The sequence below is a fragment of the Dendrobates tinctorius genome, unplaced genomic scaffold (assembly GCF_039654945.1).
Source record: "Dendrobates tinctorius isolate UK_male_01 unplaced genomic scaffold, ASM3965494v1 ptg000150l, whole genome shotgun sequence".
Taxonomy (NCBI): Eukaryota; Metazoa; Chordata; class Amphibia; order Anura; family Dendrobatidae; genus Dendrobates; species Dendrobates tinctorius.
The window spans coordinates 3,890,244-3,915,789 of record NW_027361817.1 but is presented as its reverse complement, the minus strand read 5'-3'; the positions used below and the strand labels follow the sequence as shown (position 1 = coordinate 3,915,789).

Genomic DNA, 25,546 nt, shown 5'->3' with positions numbered 1-25,546 from the left:
CAATCTGTCACTAAAAATGCATTTTCTACATTCTCACTTGGACTTGTTTTCCAACCAATCATGGTGCTGTTAGCGATGAAAACGGGGAAAGATTTCACAAACATTGCACTGATGGAGAAAAGGTACCAGGGAAAGTGGAGTACGTCAATGCTGGCTGACAATTGCTGGAATCTTATTCAAGGAGCATCTGACACGGATTATAAACAAAAGTCATCTGCAAAACACTTTTGAACAATTGCTTTTGCTACGGACATCAATGCTCATGTATGTAGTGTCTTGGACGTCATAATGTAGACTATAAACTGTTGTTTCTTAACCCCTTACTACCATTGGACGGAATAGTACATCCCATGGCAGTACCCCCGCTTTGATGAGGGATCCATGTGCCCGCAATAGGCGCAGGTGGAATCACGATTCACCCATGTCTATTACCTAGTTAAATCCCGCTGTCAACGCTGACAGTGGGATTTAACCAGCGCTTCCGGCCACTGGGCCGGAAATACGCGTATCTCTGATCCCTGTCACTTGATCGGGGGTCAGCGATGTGTTGCCATCACAACCAGAGGTCTCCTCAAGACCTCTATGGCTGTTGAAGAGGCATTGCTATGAGCGCCACCCGGTGGTCGGCGCACATAGCAATGTTGTAATTATGCAATATATAGGCGATTTGCTCATCGCCTATATGTTCATGTTCAATATATCAAAATCTATAAGAATAAAATTTTCTCAGGGGACAAGAACTTCCCTGAAATTTGTTCAGTGTTATTAATATAAGGGCTCACTGGAGTACAAGAGGCACATGCCGCATAATGAATTAGGCGCATCTGTTGACATTTTTCCTTGAATAAGACATTACAAATATCAAGGTATCACTTTATTCAACTTCCTATGACCTACAAGCCCATATAGATGGCTTAGGAGGATCGATCCTACTGACAGATTCAATTTAGAAACATTAAATAATAACTAAGTGGTTGGATAACTCCTTTAAGATAAATCTGATGACTATCACTTCATAGTATAATGGAATGTTGATTTAGTAGGAAGAGCGTGTGAAACGTAGTACCGTGTTTCCCCGAAAGTAGGACCCCCCCGAAAGTAAGACAGGGTGGGGGTTACGGGGGGGTCCTTCAATGTAAGGCCTCCCCCGAATGTAAGGCAGGGTTGGGGGCCGCTGTGAAATGTAAGGCCCTTACCTTTGGGCCGCCGCTGTCCCCCATTGGGTCCCCAGGCTCCAGAGGTGTCCTCAGGTGCAGCTGGGCGGGTCCAGCGCTCATGGGGTTAACTCGCCGTGTTAACCCCGCAATCCGCCCAGCTCAACAGCTCATTGGCCGCCCCTGTTCCCCACGTCACCGCCGGCCCCCGGCTCGAGCACTGATTGGTCCAGCAGCTCGGGCTGTAATTGGCCGCCCCAGCCCCACGTCACCGCTGTTTCCCTGCTGATTGGCACAGCGTTCCCTGCAGCACAGGCCTTCCGCACCCACAGCCGCACCGCAGAGGAAAACGTCCAGCATTTAATAACCAAGTAGGGAAACATGTACTGTATAGGGTATGGGGCTGTGTGCAGTGGGATACGGCACTGTTATGGGGTGTGGGGCTGTGTGCAGTGGGATACGGCACTGTTATGGGGTGTGGGGCTGTGTGCAGTGGGATACGGCACTGTTATGGGGTATAACAGCATGTTAATAAATGTTAATTTATTGGTTAAAAAGAAATTGTCATTTTTTTTCGGCTAATGTAAGACCTCCCCCGAAAGTAAGACAGGGTGGGACTTTTTGGGGTAAAATTAATGTAAGACAGGGTCTTACTTTCGGGGAAACACAGTAGCACCATCACTGCTTAGAAAAATACACCTTTATGCTTAATAAAACCCAAGAAATTATAGCATGAAGTGATCAGAATACTCATTTATACCATAGGTATATAAAACGTGTAAAATTCAGGGCTTCTAGCTTCAAACATACATATTAAATACATTAAAAGTCTTTACAGTACAGAACAAAACCAACAATTTGGCACAACATCAGACTCCTACAAAGCTTTACAATAAGCAAAAAAAAGGAAGAGACACATGGCAAAAAGCTGGAGGAAATCTTGAGACAGCAAAAAGACCAGTTAAAATAAAGAAAAAAATGATGCTATGGAGTTCAGGACAAGAGCACATCTCTTTCATGTGGGATAGAGAACTTTGAAAGAGAATTTGCTAAAAATATAATTGTTTTGCCACATGTACTGCAAATGAAACGTCAGTAACAGAACAGCACTGAAATGCCTGCTCCGCATTAGTACTAAAACAGCAGCCACATGCGAGCTGGGTCTTAGCACTGCTCACGCGTCTCTCAGTTACTCCTATACATCTGCTCCAGAAGGCAGCGTCATGGCACTGTACAGTCACAAGTCACCAATAGGTTCATCTTGTAAAAACAAAATCGTGGTATACATCTCTACTAGACAGTATGCCTCTATATAGCAGAACAGACTACATTCAGGCTCAGACTGGCCCATGGGGGAACAGGAGAATCCCCTGGTGGGCCCTTGTGTACAAATGGCCCCCAACTCCACTGCATGGGGTACTTAGCATAATTCACTCTGTACAGAAAAAAAAACGGCATCTCATCATTCATTAACCAAACTACTCTGTTTACTATTATATAGAAGCATAGGTAAGTTTGTGAACAAGGGTAGTGAAATATTTGCATGCAGGTGGGCCCCCAAAATTCAATGTTACTGGTGGGCCCTTGGCACCCAGTCTGACACTGACTACATTCATCTACAAAGTAAAATGTCAGCATAAAGAAAAGGACAATCTTTGGGCAGATACTAGGTGCAGAATACCATGGACACATCAGTCATATGTGCCAAGAAAGCATATACCAGACAAAACTATAAAATGATGTGAGAACAGAGCCTTCTCTAACTGATCTTGAGCTATACTCTGTTTTAATGAATGCCAGAAAGAATTGCATTCAGACTTTACATTCAGGTTATTTTTGGCAATTTTCATTGTATACATTCGAAAAAATTGTTTAGAGGGAAACTGGGGTCACTTTTCAAAAACCAATAGTCAAAAACAAGTGTCAGATGTAACGCAACAAAAATTGTGTGTTCCCCAGATTTATCATATTAGCTGCAGTGTCAAAACAACTTGCTGTGTACATATTCAGTCTTCTTGAGCTTTTTTTTTTTCAGCTTCATTTTATATACACAGTTGACAAAAAGACAGAAAAACAACCTAAAAGATGCTGCAGGAAAAACACGGCCATCATTTTCCTGAAGCAACTCCTGTTTCAAAGGCTCAGAAAGTACGCCAGGGTCTAAAATACACCGTGTACACATGTTCTAAATTTCCTAATACTGTCCATCAACAGTTCCATAGGTTAAAATGGGTATGTTTTCTATCAGGAAAAAACACAGATAGGACATGTTCATGAGAAAGACATAGGTCCATCAAGTTCAACCTTTATCGATAGTTAAAACAGCAGAAGAGCTCCTGCTGAGCAGTGACCTGACAGACCTTAGGTATGTGTGATTTGTGCAGTCACAGAGGGCACCGCTTGCCAGGCTATAGTGGAAACGACAGTGTCCGGTGCAAGGTACTCTGCACTGCTCTCCTCACCGCTTACTAGCGCAGAGAGCCATCAGATCCCTGCTCCACTGTCTGAAAGAGACATTAAACTGACACAGCGGAGCCGCACATCAAATCCCATCATATGTGACAGTCTGCAGAGCCACGAATCTAAAACCACCATGTGGGATACACCCCGCTGAGCTGCGGAGATTTACTGTACTGATTTTACATAGGGAAAGGAGTAAAACTGGCAAAAAAAATTGTCACACAAATTCTGCTTTAAGTGGCACTGCTTAGCCACACAGCGAGACTTGGGTGGGACGGCGCACTATTTGACTCTGGGAGAGCAAATTATCATAGAATAGTTTGCAGACTCCATATACAGAGCCTTTAACTGTCGGAAGAGAAAAATTCCCCCTCATGTGACCCCATTTTGGAAATTACACCCCTTTGGGAATTTATCTACAGGTGCATCGACTATTTTGACTCCATGCATGTCAAAATAACAGCAGTGGATGTTGCTGAGTGAAAATTTCAAATCTGCCATTGTAGTGCCCATACGTTGTAGTGTCCAGTACATTTTGTCTAGCTCATGCTTCTGGAGACACAAACCCGGTATCTCATTACTACAGAGATACCAAACATGTGGACGCCAAATGTGATTTAGGCACACTGGGGCTCAGAAGGGAGGGGGGGGGTATTTGGATTTGGGAGCGCAGAATTTGCTCGATTTCTTTTGGGAGGCGAGGAGCCATACCTCTTCCAGAGTCATTGAGCTACCAGTAGAAACCACTATATTTCCATTGACAGATGGACCTGAGTGGGGACTTTTTTTGTGGATTAAGTTGAAGCTTTTATTAAGAACATTTTAGATAACATTTTGGATCACATCTATCAGGGCTCTACATTGACCACTCAAATAAGGGTTTCCATCTAAATCTGTGATTGACGTGATTCAGGCGAAACCCCCAAGGGAGCCAGCCACTCACTATAGTAAGGCAGCAGAGATACTCTGGCCTCTGTTTAGCAGTCTCCGTTTTGGAGGTGCACAAAAAACTGGCCAGCCGCATGTTTATTGATGCTTAGGCCTGTTTCACACATCAGTTTTTTTGGTCAAAATCCGCTAAAATGGAGGATAACGGATCCGTTCCTGTACTGACCACAACATTTGGCACCGGACCGTTATTTTAACGGATCCGCTGGAGGGAGGGAGAGGGAGGGGTAGAGGGAGGGGTAGAGGGAGAGAGTTTTTCAGCCGCCAGGACAGCGTTTAGGGTTAAATTTGCGGCTGAGTGAAGTCTTTCGGGCACGTGCAGTGAGAAATGCGGATCCGGCCGCCAGAAAAAACGTTGCATGGTCCGTTCGGGCATGTCGGCGGAGGTCAAAATTTTGGCGGACCCGCAATAAAAGGATCCAACGGATGGCCATCCGTCAAGATCCGCCGGTAATGCAACTCAAAGGGGATAAAAACGGATCCGCCAAGAAAAATGGCGGATCTGTTTTTTTGCAAAACGGCGGATTTTGACTGATGGACACAAACGGATGTGTGAAACAGGTCTTAAAAAGACAAACACCGCAAGATCATAGGCCAGACAGTGTTCATTATAGAGGAATCTTCCACCAGAGGTTCCATCTGAATCATGTATTTAAGAGATTTCCAATGAAACCCTGGTGGAAGCGCAGAGCACAGGATACATGTAAGCTGAGCCTTACTGCAATCTTTGGGAGACAGAATGAACAAATCAACAGCAGATGAAGAATTGTTGGTTTTTTATTTTTTTTTTTCGCCACTCCTGGCGCAGTATAAGTGATTAGACAACATTCTTTGGGTTGGTGCAGTTACAGGGATACCAGATATTTATCGAGTTTTTAGGTTTGGCTGCTGTCACACACTAAGGCTGGTTTTACACTTACCGCTTTTATTGCGGCCAGTTATTGCGGCCGTATTGCTGCAATTTTTACGGGCCGCCGCAAAAAAGCTTGCGGATCGCAGTTTTTTTTTTCCCAATACTATGGATTTCGGCCCGCAAAAACACGGTAAGTGTAAAAGCAGCCTTAAAGATACTTTTTATAGCAAAAACAGCCATATTAGCTATAATTTTTCCATATTCCAGCAGACACTCACGTAAGGGCTTACTTTTTGCGCGACAAGTTGACATTTTTATTGGTACGATTTTTGGACACATTACTTTTTTGTTCAGTTCCTATTCTCATTTTTGAGAGGCAGAATCAACAAAAACTAGCAATTCAGGATTTTTTGTTTTTTTATGCCGTTTATATGCAGTGTGGTAAAATTGATAAGGCAGCTTTATTTTGTGGGTCAGGAGGATTACAGCGATACCACATTTCTATCATTTTTTTATGTTTTGTCACAATAAAAACCATCTCTATATATAACTGTGTGTGTGTGTGTGTGTGTGTGTGTGTGTGTGTGTGTGTGTCACCAACCAATCACAAAGCATCTTTCATTTCACCAGAGCAGTTCAAAAGAAGCTAAGCTGTGATTGGTTGCTATTACCAACAGTTTTCCATACAACCAATCACTAAGTATCTCTCATTTCACCAGAGCTGGTTAAAAGTATCTGAGCTGTGATTGGTTGATATGCGCAAGTTTACCCACTTGACAACACCTCAGCAGACACTGACATGGTGGGAGAAATCTAGCATCCCCAGGAACATAAGCTCCAGCCATCGTCTGCCCCCCAGAAAGGAGCAGTGAGTATATGACAGAAATGAATCCCCCCCTCCCGTGTGGTATCATTAAGTGACACACATGAATGTAGGAAAGTGCACATATTAAATGTCATGTGGATTTAATATTTTCTCAGACACTTATGCATTATTGATGTGTTACTGTGCTCTGATGTTGTGAGTTTTTTTAAAGTGCTACTTTCCCCATAATTCACCTGAATATACCCATATAACAAGTAATGCTTTTCCCATAACAACCCATTAAATATGGTACTATACTGCATACAGATGCTGTACGTCCATGAGCAACTCAGCCGGACAAATTACAAGTTGACGGTGCATGAGAATGTGTGTGAAGGTTTCTCTACTGTACTAATGTATAAGGTTTGTGCCTGTCCATTGGTGAAAAGCATGACTGTGATATTTATGGTGGCAGATAAGTGAGAATATCAGCCTGATCAGTAGAAAACCTGGGATCTTAGTGAACCATGTTTCTGCACAATCTCACTATTCGACTTTTACTGGCTTTGACGGGATGATGCGAGATATTAGGGGTAGTAGTCCGGTAGCTCTGGCTGACAGGATGATGTGGGATATTATAGTGAATGTGGCTATGCGGAGTGGGCGGGCTATACACTCAGCTTTATATATAGATATAATCATTATTTGTTATAACTAACTGTAGTTGGTTACTATGCCTGGGCAGCACCGGGCTCTTCAGCTAGTCTATATATATATAAATCTGAATGTGTGTGTGTGTGTGTGTGTGTGTGTGTGTGTGTGTGTGTGTGTGTGTGTGTATCACCAACCAATCACGAAGCAGCAGAGCGGGGCTGAGGATGGATATACTGTAGCAAGACACTGCATGGAGAGCAGGGCAGTGGAGGAAGACAGTCTTCAGGACAGGGGCCGAATAGTGCCAGCACCTTCCCAACCCTGTCCTGGCTCAGTCGGCACTCCCCGTAGCCAACTGCGCGCTATCCCCCCTCTCCCCTGCTGCTTCCCGACCTAAATTTAGTCCCCGGCTTCTACTGCGGCATACTACAGTGCTAGGCCACGCCAACCCAATCACATGCGCTGCAGCTCCTCTCTAGCTCTGCCCACTTCGGCAAGCTCCGCCCGCTCCGACCGCCCATGCTAGGCCACGCCCCCCACAGGCCACCCAATCACATGGGCTGCAGCTCCGCTCTAGCTCTGCCCACTCCGGACGAACTAACAATTTACGCACCTCTCTCCTGGTCCCGGCGGTGAGAGCGGGGCTGTGGAGGAAGGAAGAGCACGGGGCTGTGAAGGAAGAGCACGGGGCTGTGAAGGAAGAGCACGGGGCTGTGAAGGAAGAGCACGGGGCTGTGAAGGAAGAGCACGGGGCTGTGAAGGAAGAGCACGGGGCTGTGAAGGAAGAGCACGGGGCTGTGAAGGAAGAGCACGGGGCTGTGAAGGAAGAGCACGGGGCTGTGAAGGAAGAGTGGTAGAGCAGGGCTGTGGACGGAGAGACCGGGGCTGTGGAGGGAGAGAGCGGACAGCAGGGCTGTGGAAGAAGAGAGCGGGGCTGTGGAGGGACATCGGGACACGGATGTAGTGCGGGGCTGCGGAAGGAGAGAGCGTGATCGGTGGTGGAGAGTGGGGCTGTTAAGTAAGACAGCGGGACTCACAGTTAAGTACTATGCCCAGGCAACGCCGGGCTCTTCAGCTAGTTTGATATAAAAAAGAAAAAAAAAAAAAAAAAAAAAAGTTGTTTTTGCCTCGCTTTATTCTGAGAGCAATAACTATTTCTCTGCTGACAGAGCTTTATGGTGGCTTGTTTTTTGTGGGATGAGATAACATTTTCAGTGTTAACATTTTTATTCAAGACAATAGTTTTTTGACACTTTATGGTGTTTACTGAAGGGGTTAACTAGTGTGACAGTTTTAGAACTGGGGTCATTCCTGACGCTACAAAACCAGGTGCATGTGCACATACCAGCTGTAAGAGAGGAACCAGGACGAGCTGCTGGAGACCGAGCTGCTCTTTCCAAAACACCCAACCAGCTGCAGCCCCTGCAAAACATAGGAGGAGCTGCTCCCTGCTGTTTCAAAACACTTGGCAATCTGCTGGACATCTAATCCTCTCCTGTGTGATACTGACTGCTGAGCCGTGTATCTAATCTCCTCTCCTGTGTGATACTGTGTGCTGAGCAGTGTATCTAATCCTCTCCTGTGTGATACTGACTGCTGAGCTGTGTATCTAATCCTCTCCTGTGTGATATTGTCTGCTGAGCCGTGTATCTAATCCTCTCCTGTGTGATACTGACTGCTGAGCTATGTATCTAATCCTCTCCTGTGTGATACTGACTGCTGATCCGTGTATCTAATCCTCTCCTGTGTGATACTGACTGCTGATCCGTGTATCTAATCCTCTCCTGTGTGATACTGTCTGCTGATCCGTGTATCTAATCCTCTCCTGTGTGATACTGTGTGCTGAGCCGTGTATCTAATCCTCTCCTGTGTGATACTGTCTGCTGAGCCGTGTATCTAATCCTATCCTGTGTGATACTGTCTGCTGAGCCGTGTATCTAATCCTCTCCTGTGTGATACTGACTGCTGAGCTATGTATCTAATCCTCTCCTGTGTGATACTGACTGCTGAGCCGTGTATCTAATCCTCTCCTGTGTGATACTGTCTGCTGAGCCGTGTATCTAATCCTCTCCTGTGTGATACTGTCTGCTGAGCCGTGTATCTAATCTCCTCTCCTGTGTGATACTGTGTGCTGAGCCGTGTATCTAATCCTCTCCTGTGTGATACTGACTGCTGAGCCGTGTATCTAATCCTCTCCTGTGTGATACTGACTGCTGAGCCGTGTATCTAATCCTCTCCTGTGTGATACTGACTGCTGAGCCGTGTATCTAATCCTCTCCTGTGTGATACTGTCTGGTGAGCCGTGTATCTAATCCTCTCCTGTGAGATACTGTGTGCTGAGCCGTGTATCTAATCCTCTCCTGTGTGATACTGACTGCTGATCCGTGTATCTAATCCTCTCCTGTGTGATACTGACTGCTGATCCGTGTATCTAATCCTCTCCTGTGTGATACTGTCTGCTGATCCGTGTATCTAATCCTCTCCTGTGTGATACTGTGTGCTGAGCCGTGTATCTAATCCTCTCCTGTGTGATACTGTCTGCTGAGCCGTGTATCTAATCCTATCCTGTGTGATACTGTCTGCTGAGCCGTGTATCTAATCCTCTCCTGTGTGATACTGACTGCTGAGCTATGTATCTAATCCTCTCCTGTGTGATACTGACTGCTGAGCCGTGTATCTAATCCTCTCCTGTGTGATACTGTCTGCTGAGCCGTGTATCTAATCCTCTCCTGTGTGATACTGTCTGCTGAGCCGTGTATCTAATCTCCTCTCCTGTGTGATACTGTGTGCTGAGCCGTGTATCTAATCCTCTCCTGTGTGATACTGACTGCTGAGCTATGTATCTAATCCTCTCCTGTGTGATACTGTCTGCTGAGCCGTGTGTCCGTGTATCTAATCCTCTCCTGTGTGATACTGACTGCTGATCCGTGTATCTAATCCTCTCCTGTGTGATACTGTCTGGTGAGCCGTGTATCTAATCCTCTCCTGTGTGCTGAGCCGTGTATCTAATCCTCTCCTGTGTGATACTGACTGCTGATCCGTGTATCTAATCCTCTCCTGTGTGATACTGACTGCTGATCCGTGTATCTAATCCTCTCCTGTGTGATACTGTCTGCTGATCCGTGTATCTAATCCTCTCCTGTGTGATACTGTGTGCTGAGCCGTGTATCTAATCCTCTCCTGTGTGATACTGTCTGCTGAGCCGTGTATCTAATCCTATCCTGTGTGATACTGTCTGCTGAGCCGTGTATCTAATCCTCTCCTGTGTGATACTGACTGCTGATCCGTGTATCTAATCCTCTCCTGTGTGATACTGTCTGGTGAGCTGTGTATCTAATCCTCTCCTGTGTGATACTGACTGCTGATCCGTGTATCTAATCCTCTCCTGTGTGATACTGACTGCTGAGCCCTGTATCTAATCCTCTCCTGTGAGATACTGACTGCTGAGCCGTGTATCTGAAGGTACTGTCACACTTAGCAATGTACCAGCGATCCAGACCAGCGATATGACGCGGTCAGGATCGCTGGTGCATCGCTAAGTGGTCGCTAGTGAGCTGCCACACAGGCAGATCTCACCAGCGACTGTCACTGGGGACGGGGGTCGCTACTTACCTGTCACACCAGGCGATCCTGCGTCCTCCCGCCCGGCTCCACGCGTCGCTCGTCATCGCCGCAGGAAGCAGACGACGAGAAACAGTCCTGGACGTTCTCGCGCGATCAGCGATAACCAGCGGGGGAGCGGGTCGGAGGTAAGTATCACGCATAGCGATATCTCTAGCAATATCGCTATAATGTCACAAGTTATAGCGATATCTCTTAGTGTGACAGGCCCTTAATCCTATCCCGTGTGATACTGCTCTCCTGAAATACTCTGTGCTGCTGTCACCCTGCTCCCAGAATCCTTGCTGCCTGCCATCCTCAGTGACCGAAGACCCCATTCCTCTCCTCAGATCCTGTCCTGGCGATGTGTGAAAGTGAGGCGACAGGGGCCTGATGTATGGTGGAAGGAGCAGGGTGTCAGCAGCACGGAGTATTTCAGGAGAGCAGTGTGCTGGTCTATGGGGGACACCCTGATCGGTGCCAGGGATTGTACATAGAGCGCTGTGTTTTATACACATGGATGGACCGTCTGCTTGTCTGCTCCACAGAAATCCAGGAAACATTTCTGCTGATTGATGGCCTCTTCTGATCCAGACTTTACATGAAAAGACCGTCAGTAACTTTGCAGGCCCCATCAAAATGGCTGCTCACTGTGTTCCTACCGTGTTTCCCCGAAAGTAAGACCCTGTCTTACATTAATTTTACCCCAAAAAGTCCCACCCTGTCTTACTTTCGGGGGAGGTCTTACATTAGCCGAAAAAAAAATGACAATTTCTTTTTAACCAATAAATTAACATTTATTAACATGCTGTTATACCCCATAACAGTGCCGTATCCCACTGCACACAGCCCCACACCCCATAACAGTGCCGTATCCCACTGCACACAGCCCCACACCCCATAACAGTGCCGTATCCCACTGCACACAGCCCCACACCCCATAACAGTGCCGTATCCCACTGCACACAGCCCCACACCCCATAACAGTGCCGTATCCCACTGCACACAGCCCCACACCCCATAACAGTGCCGTATCCCACTGCACACAGCCCCATACCCTATACAGTACATGTTTCCCTACTTGGTTTTTAAATGCTGGACGTTTTCCTCTGCGGTGCGGCTGTGGGTGCGGAAGGCCTGTGCTGCAGGGAACGCTGTGCCAATCAGCAGGGAAACAGCGGTGACGTGGGGCTGGGGCGGCCAATTACAGCCCAAGCTGCTGGACCAATCAGTGCTCGAGCCGGGGGCCGGCGGTGACGTGGGGAACAGGGGCGGCCAATGAGCTGTTGAGCTGGGCGGATTGCGGGGTTAACACGGCGAGTTAACCCCATGAGCACTGGACCCGCCCAGCTGCACCTGAGGACACCTCTGGAGCCTGGGGACCCAATGGGGGACAGCGGCGGCCCAAAGGTAAGGGCCTTACATTTCACAGCGGCCCCCAACCCTGCCTTACATTCGGGGGAGGCCTTACATTGAAGGACCCCCCCGTAACCCCCACCCTGTCTTACTTTCGGGGGGGGGGTCCTACTTTCGGGGAAACAGGGTAGATGTCATCCTCTCTTTTCCCTTAGCAAACACCCAGAAGGGGAGGAGAGGAGTGACACCACACCCATGTCAGCAGACTCTGCCCATATTTACTTAATGTGAGCTAGTTGCACTAGGTTTTTGTGCCAAACTTCAGTAGCTGCTCCCCCTACTGTTAACAAGTGGAAATGCCAAACTTTTTAAAATTATTTTTCATATTTTACAAAATTAAAAACAAATGATAATATTTAAGAAAATGTAAATATTAATTCTTTACATTTTTTCAAATGCTGAAAACATTTTTTTGGGATGTCACCTTCCCTTTAAAGAGATCCTCGGTATGAAAGTGAGGGAAAATCCACTCTGCGCTTTGGTACTGACCCCACGCCTCTCTTAAAGGGATCATTGGTATGGAAGTCAGGGCAAATCCACTCAGCGCTCTGGTTCTGACCCCTGGCTGACGGGATGATGTGGGATATTAGGGGTAGTTGCCCGGTGGCTCTGGCTGACGGGATGATGTGGGATATCAGGGGTAGTAGTCCGGTGGCTCTGGCTGACAGGATGATGTGGGATATTAGGGGTAGTAGTCCCGTGGCTCTGGCTGATGGGATGATGTGGGATATTAGAGGTAGTAGTCCGGTAGCTCTGGCTGACGGGATGATGTGGGATATTAGGGGTAGTAGTCCGGTAGCTCTGGCTGACGGGATGATGTGGGATATTAGGGGTAGTTGCCCGGGGGCTCTGGCTGACGGGATGATGTGGGATATTAGGGGTAGTAGTCCCGTGGCTCTGGCTGATGGGATGATGTGGGATATTAGGGGTAGTAGTCCGGTGGCTCTGGCTGATGGGATGATGTGGCACATTAGGGGTAGTAGTCCGGTAGCTCTGGCTGACGGGATGATGTGGGATATTAGGGGTAGTAGTCCCGTGGCTCTGGCTGATGGGATGATGTGGCACATTAGGGGTAGTAGTCCGGTAGCTCTGGCTGACGGGATGATGTGGGATATTAGGGGTAGTAGTCCGGTGGCTCTGGCTGATGGGATGATGTGGCACATTAGGGGTAGTAGTCCGGTAGCTCTGGCTGACGGGATGATGTGGGATATTAGGGGTAGTAGTCCCGTGGCTCTGGCTGATGGGATGATGTGGCACATTAGGGGTAGTAGTCCGGTAGCTCTGGCTGACGGGATGATGTGGGATATTAGGGGTAGTAGTCCGGTGGCTCTGGCTGATGGGATGATGTGGCACATTAGGGGTAGTAGTCCGGTAGCTCTGGCTGACGGGATGATGTGGGATATTATAGTGAATGTGGCTATGCGAAGTGGGCAGGGCTATACACTCAGCTTTATATAATAATCTATCTATATACATATATACACACATACATACATATATTCATTATAATTTGTTATAACTAACCGTAGTTAGTTACTATGCCCAAGCAGCGCCAGGCTCTTCAGCTAGTGTATAATAAAAACTGGTCACTAGAATATGGTATTGTTGTGATCGCACTGGCCTAGAGAATCAGGTCATTTTTACCACCCAATAGATGCAAACACAAAGATTCAGCACACAAAAAACAAGCCCTCATATGTTTGCGTAAGACCGAAAAAAAAAAAAAAAAAGTTCTGGCTCTTAGAACAAGGGGAGGAAAAACTAAAGCGCAAACCAGACCATGTGCTGAACAATATCCGCAGATTACAGATAGTCCTGTGACTTCTTACAATGACAGAGCGGCGATCCGCACGATTCCTTATTGTGTTTCCATGCGGCACTTCATATTGCACAGGCGAGTCTAAGGCTTTCCGCCAGCCACACTGGTTTCTGTCACTGGGAACAATGGCAATAATATCTCAATAAATGCACCTAATTCACAGACTGCAGCAGACACAAGTCACAGACAAATGACAGCGGGGATTACAAGGACTGACAGTGCTGAACGTCTCAGCGAGACAGAACAAATTGCTCACATTTGACATTCTGCACCTTGGAACAAGCAAAAACACGTCAAATGGTTAAAGACATTACACAGGAATGTGAAGCTCGACATTATGTCAAGGAAATAAACTGATGTCATTACTCCCACCGCAATGTAGCAGACAGTTTCCCTTAGGTCGGCAACTTTTAAAAAGGCAGCAAGAAGCACAAATATGGAGCAAATCAGAAAAAAATGGATCAGACTTAAAAGGGAAAGTAAGCACTCAAAGTTAGGATTGGATCTCACGTAATAAAAATAATCAATAGATACAGAAGACTAAAATTATTTGTATTCTCATCTCCGCAAAAACATGGCAGCACTGGGCTCTGATCACTTGTCTGGTAGTCATTCCTAGGACAATGACATCTCATGTAGGAGACCACTGCAGCCTGTATTGGATATAAACCTTCAGTTATTTCAGCAAACTTTTGCTTATTAGATTGCAAATATAGTCACTATAAAATGTATATTACACCCATGACCAAAAACGATGGTCTAAATTTAATGGCCGCCAAGTGTCTCTTGTGCACCATGCGCTGCACTGCCTGTTGTCAACATTGATCCACATCTAGTTACAGATAAGCAGGATGGGTTACATGAGTGGGGGTCCTTACAGACCTAATGCTGCCACACATGGCCTCCTTACAACACAGTAGCAAAGTATAATTGCTCGGTGGTTTATCATCGCAGATTAGCAGTGGAATTCTAACATCTCTCCTCCTCCTCCCAGAGCTCGCTTCTCACTTCACTTTTATATCACTTGTCTCCCTGTTTCTTAAACTAAATCAGCAGTGCACTTTTCCCCTTCTCCCCTCCACTTTTCTGCTGGGGGAAAGCAGAGTTACACAGCTATGCCCACTCAAACATCTACTGTAACCCAGCTTTACCACTGCTTTCTGCGGTGATCATCATGTCAGGGACTGGGCACTCCTCTATTACTGCTGCTGAGCTGTGGGAAAACGGGTGCTTTTTCCTTGCTTTCCATTACAATGGAGGGAATCTGTCACCAGGTTGTTGCTAGCTAATGTGAGAGCAGCATAATGTAGGGGCAGAGACCCTGATCCCAGCAATCTATTACTTACTAGTCTGTTTAGTGGTCCAAGGGGTAACGTTTCTCCTTGTGGAGAGTGTCATACCGGCCATGGCATGCCACTGTACGGAGGCTTATTCACCATGCAGGAAGCTCTATTTGGCCTGCTGCCATGTAGTACAACCATGTACACACCGATTGGCAGCTTTCTGCCTATGCAGTGTGTATACAGAAAGCAATTAGTGGTGTGGTAGGGGTTATGCAGAGCTCAGCGTTCAGAGAACATGTAGATCTGCAGCAGATAAAATAGTGATTTTATGAAAACTACAGCATGAAGCCCAGGAAGCGACATTGCTGGAATCAGGGTCCATGCCCCATACATCAGGCTGGTCTTAGATGAGATCGCAAACACAGTGCAACAGATTCCTATTAATGTAAGGGAAAGGAAGTAAGAAGAGCATACTTCTGACAGCTCAGCCAGAACATTACGCACCCCCTGCTCTTAAGCTGAGGGGGGTAGGAGCACAAATGAGAGGATCACAAAGTGGAAAACCACAGGTATCATGTGGTATATAGGATTTGTATTACATTTTCATCCAAACAGCAAATGGACTAACATCTAACTACTTTTCTGCTATTGTAATCCATTGTGTATTTGCCCTGTGTGAATATACTTTTACATGTAATATGGGTTTAAAAAGCTGAGAAAAAATGAAAAGGTGAACTATATAAAACATACACAAGGTGAAGGACGTTGTGTTTGTAGGGCAGTGTTCACAGGGTAATGGGAAAACATCCAGAACAATTCTCTCAAATTATTGTTCATTTTTCATCAATTAAATGTGCAATGTTAGTGAGTTGCTGATCACCATGGTTGTACATTAAATAGGCACTATGACATTATGGGCATTATAGGAACCTCGACACTCCAGAACGTACAGCGAATACGGACTCCAGGACACGCTCACCTCGCCGGCCCTTTCCAGTGGGGCCACGTCTGTTTACACAGCATCTTGTATCTTTCCAGACAAGGCTCGTACGGCTGCCTGAAGGCATAGCCGGCCCGTCTCACCCGGACGTTTTCCAGCAGGCCAAGGTAACTCACTTGGTGGCGCACCAGGGCATCATTGAATATATGGGCAGCTTTCTTGTCATTTGGCTTGATGCACCTGAAAGTATATAAAAAACAACATTTAATAAGAGAAGTGGTTCAATAAAGATGGAACGACCGTATTATGATATGTGCCAGGGCCAGCATCCGCACCCAATGCAACTGGGCAAGTGCCGGGGCCCTGAGCAAGCAGGGGGGACCACTTGCCGTCGGGGACATTGGTGCACTATGGGAGCCCTGTGCCAATGCCCGTGAGTGGGCCCCCCGCCACTTGAGATACCTGCCTCTCTACGTTCCTCCACTGTGGCGTCTTCCGCATCGCCTGACTGACGTTTCAGGTCAGAGGGTGTGATGACGTGACATGAAAAGTGTGCACTCTCTGTCTAAACAGTCACTGCAGAGAGCCAGAAGACGGCGATGCTGAAGAGACCAGAGCAAAGCAGCAGCCAGCGATGTGAGCATATAATTTTTATTTTTTTTTTAAATTTTGGCGCAATATATGGGGACCATTATACACTGGAGCATCATATATGGGACTCATCGTATACTGTATGGAGAATTATATGGGGCCTATTAGATATGGAGCATCATATATGGAACATTATTATGGGGCCCTTATATATGGAGCATTATATATGGGACTCATCGTATACTGTATGGAGCATTATATGGGGCCCATTATATATGGAGCATCATATATAGGACTCATCGTATACTGTATGGAGCATTATATGGGGCCCATTATATATAAAGCATCATATATGGGACCCAGCATATACTGTATGGAGCATTATATGGGGCCCATTATATATGGAGCATCATATAAGGGAAACATCATACTGTATGGAGCATTGTGTGGGGCCCATTTGGTATGGAGCATTATATGGGGCCAATCATACTGTATGGAAGATTATTTGGGGCCCATTATGTGTGGAGCAATATATGGGGCTCATTATACTGTATGGAGCATTATATGGGGCTCATACTGTATGGAGCATTATATGGGGCTCATTCTTTATGGAGCAATATATGGGGCTCATTCTTTATGGAGCAATATATGGGGCTCATTATACTGTATGGAACATTATATGGGATCCATTATTCTGTATGGAGCATTATATGGGGCCAATCATACTGTATGGAAGATTATTTGGGGCCCATTATGTGTGGAGCAATATATGGGGCTCATTATACTGTATGGAGCATTATATGGGGCTCATACTGTATGGAGCATTATATGGGGCTCATTCTTTATGGAGCAATATATGGGGCTCATTCTTTATGGAGCAATATATGGGGCTCATTCTTTATGGAGCAATATATGGGGCTCATTATACTGTATGGAACATTATATGGGATCCATTATTCTGTATGGAGCGTTATATGGGGCCCATTATACTGTATGGAGCAATATATGGGGCTCATTCTTTATGGTGCAATAAATGAGGCTCATTCTACTGTATGGTGCAATATATGGAGCTCATACTGTATGGAGCATTATATGAGGTCCATTATTCTGTATGGAGCACTATGTGGTACCAAAAATACCGTATAGAGCAATATATGAGGCTCATTATTCTGTATGGAGCACTATGTGGTGCTCAAAATAATGTATGGAGGACTATACTGTACAGTTTCTGACCTATTGTAGAATTTACAATAGATATCACTTACGTAATGTAAGAGGTGAAATCCTTGTCATTGTACTATACTTCTTTTTCTGTCCCAAATCCGTGCATCATGAGTTTTGGTATGTAGTAAAGGGGCCCACTGAAACGCTTTTGCCCGGGGCCCACAAAAACCTGGAGCTGGCCCTGGTATGTGTACACGGGGTATTTTAGATGCTGGCATACCAGCACCAGTTTTAAAGCAGAAAACGCCAGCTGTGTTTTACCAATAGTGTCTTTTCTGATGTCTTTTTGGACGTCTTTTGTGGCAGCTATATGTAAAACAGCGGTGGCTTTCAAGCAGAATCCACCAGGAGAATGGTCAGGTCACTCCTTTTCGCCACTTCATGTCTTTGAAAGCCTTACAGATGCACAGACATATGCACTGCAAGCTATTTTAACATTGCTGTGCATGGTGCATTCATTTATGTTTTGTTTTTTTACTGCTTTTCCAGGCAGGCTGCAGACAAAACCAGCCTGAAAAATGATGCAGTGTGCACATAGCCCAAAATGTAGAGAACGTCTACTTTCAATCCATAAAACTTTTTATGAAATTGGGACAGAACTGCAGCCTTTACCTGATATAATTGGGGTTCTTTGTAAGCAAGTTCTTCATCAGAGTTGACACTGAAGCCTTAAATTGGGAGCCAGCAGTTGGTGGCCTCTTGAGATTTATCTTGGCTGGGTTGCCCTCTGGGAACATATCTTTGATAAGTGCATGGTTTGCCTTCCACATTGCTTGAGAAAGGTCTCGATAGAGCAAGTCATTGTTCTTATCAACAAACCCTTCCACTTGGTACATGACCTGGAAAATAAATATACAGTACATGTCTGGATAACGTCTATTTGGGCCTCCTTCTACAGATTGAACTTATTATTTTTTTTTCTCTGCAGCATGTGTGCAGAGGAGGCTGTCAATGTGTCGGGGAGTCACTGTAGCACGCTGGCCGTCACAGCTCCCTGGGTCAATGAGTGGATGAGAGAGCCATCAGGGAGAATAAATCTTCATTTTTTTCCCTGTAGCTGCTCTTCTACTAAACCAGCGGAACATTAAAACTTTATTACCCTGCAAGTAAATAGGGTTTTTTTAATTTTGAAGGCCTTTTTAAATAATTGAGACCTTTTAAATGAGCTTTTCTCTTGTACAGAATACACCTGCACTGAGGTAAGCAAGAAAGTTTACAGTTTATGATCTTCTTGATTAGAAGTGACATCTTAACTCAGCCATCAGCTGCCCTACGTGACAGTCGTCTAAATATTTTAGAAGAACATAGGTAATTGTTCTCCGCGGTACCTTGCCAGCATAATGCTGAATCCTGAAGCAGCTGTGCGGCAGAGATGTGTCATTCAGAAAACGAGAGGACTTGCTCATTCGGCTCTCAAAATGCTGATGAGTGGCGCAAATCTGATTCAGCTTCTCCAAGAATGTCTCGTCAGTAACTGTGCCTGGTCGTAAGCATTCTTCATCCAACATGGCCAGGATCCCATTCTGGTTCTAAAGTTTTATAAAGGAATTACAATGAGAAAATAACAGATTTAGCATTAAATTTCAAAAAGTAAAACGCAACGTTTTATATCCACTGGAGTGAGAAGCAAATTTTGTTTTATGGCCATTTATAGTGTGACGCTTGTATTAATTAGAAATGCATGGATTCCACGTGCATAGGACTAATAAGATATTCCTTCAACTATTGTGTGAAACTCTTAAAAAGGAGTCGTCCCTGTGTTAACTTAATTGTATAAAATGTGCCCCTGCATTGTTATGTGCGGTGTCCAACCATGCAAAACTGCTCCAATTCATGGTTAGCATATAACAGCTCCTGGCCGGGGAGGGAGCATAGGTCAATGAGTGAGAATACAGAAAAAAAAAAAAAAGTTTAAGGGCTCACCGCTACGGCTTTCGGAGATAACTTTCCCTGCCTGGAGTAACACAGGAGTTGGTGTTTCTGCCTCGTCTCCAGCCCCTTGAGCACATCATAAATCAAGTCAGTGAGGTAGGAGCTCTAGTAGCTGTTAAGCTTATATGTCACCAACTTGATTTATGTTGCACTCATAGGATTGGAGATGTGACTGAAACACACTCCTGTGATAAACCAGGCAGGAAAATGTGCTACTTCGGAAATCAGTCGCTGAGAGCCCATCTGTATACTCACTTATCATAAGTGACTTATACCACAGCCCCAGGCCAAGAGAGGACATATGTGTCAAACATGTGCCTGCGAACATACCGCCATTACAGAGTATACAGCAGGGGCACATTTATAGGATTATTTCAGCACAGGAACATTTTTTACACATCCAATTGTAGAACTTATTCCAAGAGCTATTAATTAAAATGTAATTTGTTTGTAGTAAAGTCCATTCAACTCAAGTTGTACCTGAAGCTGTTGGACATGGGTTGCATAAAAGGACTGTCAAGTGACAGAAGCCCATGGGATAAGGACTTTAGGGTTTAGTGCATTTATCCTTTTTTTTCCCAAAAGCAGTAAAACAAAAAGAAAGAAAGAAAGAATAAGGATAAAGAGATTCTCGAGTTAAAAGAAAAAATAGGTATTAGACCTACCGGTAATGATGTTTCCAGGAGTCCATCCTGACAGCACCATGGAGGACGTCCTCCTCCTCCTTACAGGGACAGGAAAGCACACGAGAGGTTAAGAGGTCATGTCCCACCCCCTCTCCCTCAGTGATTTAACAAGTACCACAAGGTGGATGATGCTAGTAACAGTGTAATGAAAATCATATTACAGCATATGACATAACATAATACATTGTAGTATAACACAACCGGGAGGGAACTACCCGTGCTGTCAGGATGGACTCCTGGAAACATCATTACCGGTAGGTCTAATACCCATTTTCCAGGACGTCCACCTGACAGCACCATGGAGAGTACCAAAGCACCTCCTCAGGGGCCCATTATGTATTACCGCCTGGAGAACCTTTCTCCCAAATGCGGTCTGTTGACCAGCTAACACATCAAGCTTGTAGTGCTTGCAAAATGTATTAAGACTGGCCCAGGTTGCTGCTCTACAGATCTGATCAACCGACGCCCCCGCCCGTTCGGACCATGAGGCCGATATCGCCCTCGTAGAGTGGGCTTTTACGGAATCTGGCGGGTTGGCGCCTTCAGCTTGGTAGGCGTCCGAGATTACTGAGGTAATCCAACGCGCGATGGACGCCTTAGAGGCCCTCTTCCCCTTATTTCTACCCCCAAACAGGATGAACAGGTTCGGGTCGATGCGCCAGCTATTGGTGGCCTCTAGGTAGTCTATAACTGCGCGCCTCACATCCAGCGAGTGAAGACGCTGCTCCTTTTTATTACGGGGATTATCACAGAAAGATGGTAACACTACCTCCTGGTTTAGATTTTTTGGAGAGGCTACCTTTGGGGTAAATGCCGGGTCTAACCTTAAGATTATACGGTCCTCTCTTATCTGGAGATATGGGTCCTTAGTGGACAGGGCCTGGATCTCCCCTATTCTTTTGGCCGTGGTAACGACTACTAGGAAGGCCGTTTTACGAGTGAGAGCAGGGATGGTTATCTTCTCACCGAGAGCGTAGGGGTCTGAACAGAGAAACCGAAGTACCAGGCCCAGGTCCCAAGGCGGGGTGAGCTGCCTAATCGTGGGGCGCAGGCGCTGTGTGGCTCTTATAAATCTTATTACCCAGGGATGTGAAGCTAACTGGTAATCGAAGAAGGCGCTCAAGGCTGAAACCTGGACCTTTAGAGTGCTCGGCTTAAGGCCTTTATTAAAACCTGCCTGCAAAAAACTTAGTATGTTAGGGAGGTCAGGGGTGCCTGCCACAAGATCGGACCTGCCACCCTCCAGACAGAATCTTTTCCATATTTTTCGATAGATTGCGGATGTCACCGGTTTCCTACTGGCCTGTAAGGTGGATATGACCTGATCCGACAATCCCTTTGCCTTCAGGATGTCCCTCTCAGGATCCAATCCGATAGGTGAAGTCTTGCTGGGTTCGGGTGGAGGATCGAGCCCTGGTGGATGATGTCCTTCCACGGGGGTAGTTCGACTGGATTGCCTACTGCCATGGCTCCTAGAAGGGGAAACCAGCTTCTCCTCGGCCAATATGGCACGATCAACATGACTCTTGCGTGGTCCTCGCGTATCTTCCCGAGCACTGCCGGTATGAAAGCCAGTGGTGGGAACGCATAAGAGAGGGATTCTCCCCAAGTCTGACTCAGGGCGTCTACACCTTCCGGGTGGTCCGTCGGATTCAGGGAGTAGAATCTGGGGACCTTTGAGTTCTTCCGGCTTGCGAAAAGATCTATACTGGGGGTTCCCCAACGCTGACAAAGATGGTCGAAGATTTCTACGTTCAGTTCCCACTCTGTCAGGTGGATCTGTTGTCTGCTCAAGTAGTCTGCCACTTCGCTCTGGGAACCTTCTAAGTGTACTGCGGTCACTGATCGGACTGTTCGTTCTGCCCACGTGAATATTTTTCCTGCCACGGCCTGTAGTGGTTGATGTCTGGTCCCTCCCTGGTGTTTCAGGAATGCCACTGCCATTATATTGTCGGACAATATGCGGACGTGACGACTCTTTAGTATCGACTGGTTTCTCCGCAACGCTTCCCAGACCGCGAAGAGATCTCTGAAATTGGAGGATCTGGTCCTGATGCCTGCTGGCCATTTCCCCTGGAAGATCTTCCCTTCTATGTGGGCTCCCCATCCCCACGCACTGACGTCTGTGGTGACTACCACGTATGGAGAGGTTGTCCATTGTACGCCCACCTGAAGGTTTCTGTACTGTGTCCACCACCAAAGGGACACCTTCACTCGTTCTGGCAGCCTTAGGGGTTTGTCTAGCGACGCCTGACTTTTGTCCCACCTTGCGAGGATTTCTCTCTGTAACAATCGAGTGGAATTGGGCCCATCGGACACACTGGATACAGGCTGTCATGAGGCCCAAGACCTCCATTGCCTCTCTTATGGAGCATTGACGCCTCAACAGGTCTCTGGTTCTGGCCTGAACAGTCGTCTGCTTCTGCTCGGGTAGCCAGGATATTCTGTTGGCTGAGTCTAGGAGGACTCCAAGGAATACTTTTCTGGTGTCTGGCCTGAGGTCCGACTTCTCCCAGTTGATCACCCAGCCAAGGAACTCCATTACGGTAGTTGCTCGGATCCTGTCTCGAATGAGCGCTTCTTTGGGTCTTGCCACCAGTAGGAAGTCGTCCAGGTATGGAATGATCACAATACCCTGATCTCTCAGGTAGGCCACCACCTCTACCTCCAGTTTTGCAAAGATTCTGGGAGCTGAGGCCAACCCGAATGGAAGACACTGGAACTGGAAGTAGCAGGTCCGGGCTGGTAAACTGACCGCGAACCTTAGTAGGCTCTGGGATGAGGGATGGATAGAGACCTGGTTGTATGCCTTTTTTAGGTCTAGGGTGCACATAACGGCATCCCTGTCTATTAGGGGGATTGCGGATTGGATCGATTCCATCCGGAATCTCTTGTATCTGACCCAGGCATTTAGTGGTTTCAGGTTTATGATGGTACGGGCCTCGCCGGATGGTTTTGTGATCGAAAACAGGGAAGAGTAGTGCCCTCTTCCTCTTTCCGTCGGGGGAACTGGTATTATGACCTTTGAGTTTACCATGTCCTGAAGATCCGTCCACATTGCGGAGTCCTCCAGGACGACAGTGGGGGCAATATATCTGTCGGGGGGAGGTGAATAGAGCTCTATACTGTAGCCTTCCGCGATGGTTCTGAGGACCCACCGATTGTGGGTGACTCGGGACCAGTTTGCTGCGAAGTGGCGAAGTCTCCCCCCAACACCTATGGCGTCATTGCCTCCTCAATCTAGATGTTGATGTGAATGAGGGACCTCTGTTCCTCCCACCCTGGCTGAAGGAGCCCTTATAGGAGCTTCTATTGGACCTTGCCCGACCCCTGAATACCGTCTGTCTCCTGAAGAAGGAGCCTCTCCGAAAGACTGGCGCTGGCTGGGTTTTTCCTCCGGGAATCCCTTATTTTTATCGAACACTAGCTCTAGAATGTTATCAAGGGCTGGACCAAATACCCTCAGGCCCGAGAAGGGGATGGCGCATAGCTTTGTTTTAGAAGCGTTATCCCCCGACCAGGATTTAAGCCAGACTGCTCTCCGGGCCGCATTAGAGAGGGAGCTGTTTCTGGCTGCAAACCTTACTGATTCAGCCGACGTATCTGACAGGAACGCTGTGGCTGATTTCATGAGAGGAAGTGATGCTAGGATCTCTGATCTAGGGGTCTTGTTGGTTAGGTGTTCCTCCAACTACCCCATCCACAAAAACATAGACCTGGCCACCGAGGTGGCTGCTATGTTGGCCCTAATCAGAGCCGCCGACGTCTCCCATGTTCTTTTTAACAAGACGTCTGCCTTCCTATCCATCGGGTCTCGGAGACCTGATGAGTCCGCGAATGGGATGGCCGTCTTTTTGGTAACCTTGGCGACTGGGACATCTATTTTAGGGACTTCCTCCCATGCCCGTGTTTCCTCGGGATCAAAAGGCAGTCTATTTTTAAAGTCTCGGGAGAGTATCAACCGACACTCTGCCTCTTTCCACTCCTCCTGGACCATTGTTTTGAGGTGTTCACTTACGGGGAACACTACCCGTTTCCGGGCCACTAGTCCTCCAAACATTAAGTCCTGTCTGGACTGTGGTTTAGGGACTTCCTCTATCTGCATAGTATTTCTGACTGCCTGGACCAACTCGTCCGTGTACTTCCTGCTCTGATCCGGTCTATCCCCCAGGATCTCGCCTTCTTCCTCCTGGTCTGAATCCCGGAAGTCGGACTCCTCGCTAGGGCTTGCTTCCGACACTGGGTCTGCTTCCCACCTTGGACGCTTGCGACTTGGCCCTGGGCTGGGGGACTGACGCCGTGTGAGGCTGGCTGTAGAGGCCTGAACTTCCTCCCTCATCAGCGATCTCATTTCGGAAAGGAGGGATGGCTGTTCCTCGCCTATGACCCTTGAGGTACAGGGTCCGCATAGGGTCTTGCTATAGGTGTCTGGCAGCTTTACCCTGCATACGGGGCATCGGACCGATTTGGAGGTGGCTTTTGCCGGGTCCTTCACCCCCGAGGGGGATTCTGCCGGGATTCCCTTCTCCTAATACAGAAGGGGCACCTACTCAGATCTGGGCTGTGAGGATGGGTGGGGGAGGGTGGTCTGCGCTATGCGCACTTACCCCTCCACCTGCTGGAGCGTTGCCTTCCATTCTGGCACGATTCTGCAGAGCGCTGTGGGTCTCAGGAGCGCGCGCCCGGGTTTTAAAACCGGCGTCTGACGTCACCGGATGTGACGCACGACCTCTCAGGATAGGCCGCCTCCTCCACTTCCTGCCCGGGCTCCTGCGCGCGACCGCGCTCTGCCTTTCCCCCGGTGCCTGCTCAGCCCGCCGCTTGCAGGGAACCACCCCCCGCTTGCTATGGCGGTCTGCTGGAGCCTTCAGCGCTGACCTCGCCGCCGTTGGAGCCATCCTGCGGGTGCTCGGCCCGCCGCCTGCGGGGCCCAACCTCCGCCTGTTATGGCGCTGCTGGAGCCCAGCGCCGACTGCGACCATCCTTCTGCCGGCGCCCGCTCGGCCCGCCGCCTGCAGGGGGCCGACCCTCACCTGTTATGGCGGTGAGTCCTGGAGCCGAGAGCCTCCCACCGGGAGGAACGGCTCCCTCCAGGAGCGTCGTCCTGCTCCTGGCCTTTGGAGCAGAGGGACTCTCCCATCGGAGAGTTTCGGCCCCGGGACCATTGGACAGGGGAAGGCT

The 25,546-nt window shown here is 47.4% G+C and overlaps 1 protein-coding gene and 1 long non-coding RNA gene across 5 annotated transcripts in view; one reads left to right on the top strand and one right to left on the bottom strand.

Moving 5' to 3' along the window:
- Positions 1–25,546, bottom strand: part of MYO1B (myosin IB) — a 305,050-nt gene that overhangs the window by 68,356 nt on the left and 211,148 nt on the right. For all 4 annotated transcript variants that reach the window (XM_073546692.1, XM_073546694.1, XM_073546695.1 and 1 more), the window contains exons 16-18: positions 19,076–19,276; positions 18,360–18,586; positions 15,972–16,172 (exon numbers count right to left, since the gene is read on the bottom strand). In XM_073546692.1, coding sequence (XP_073402793.1) covers positions 15,972–16,172; positions 18,360–18,586; positions 19,076–19,276 — 629 coding nt within the window. The remainder of the gene's footprint in view (positions 1–15,971; positions 16,173–18,359; positions 18,587–19,075; positions 19,277–25,546) is intronic.
- Positions 1–25,546, top strand: part of LOC141049856 (uncharacterized) — a 111,301-nt gene that overhangs the window by 51,228 nt on the left and 34,527 nt on the right. The window lies entirely within an intron of this gene.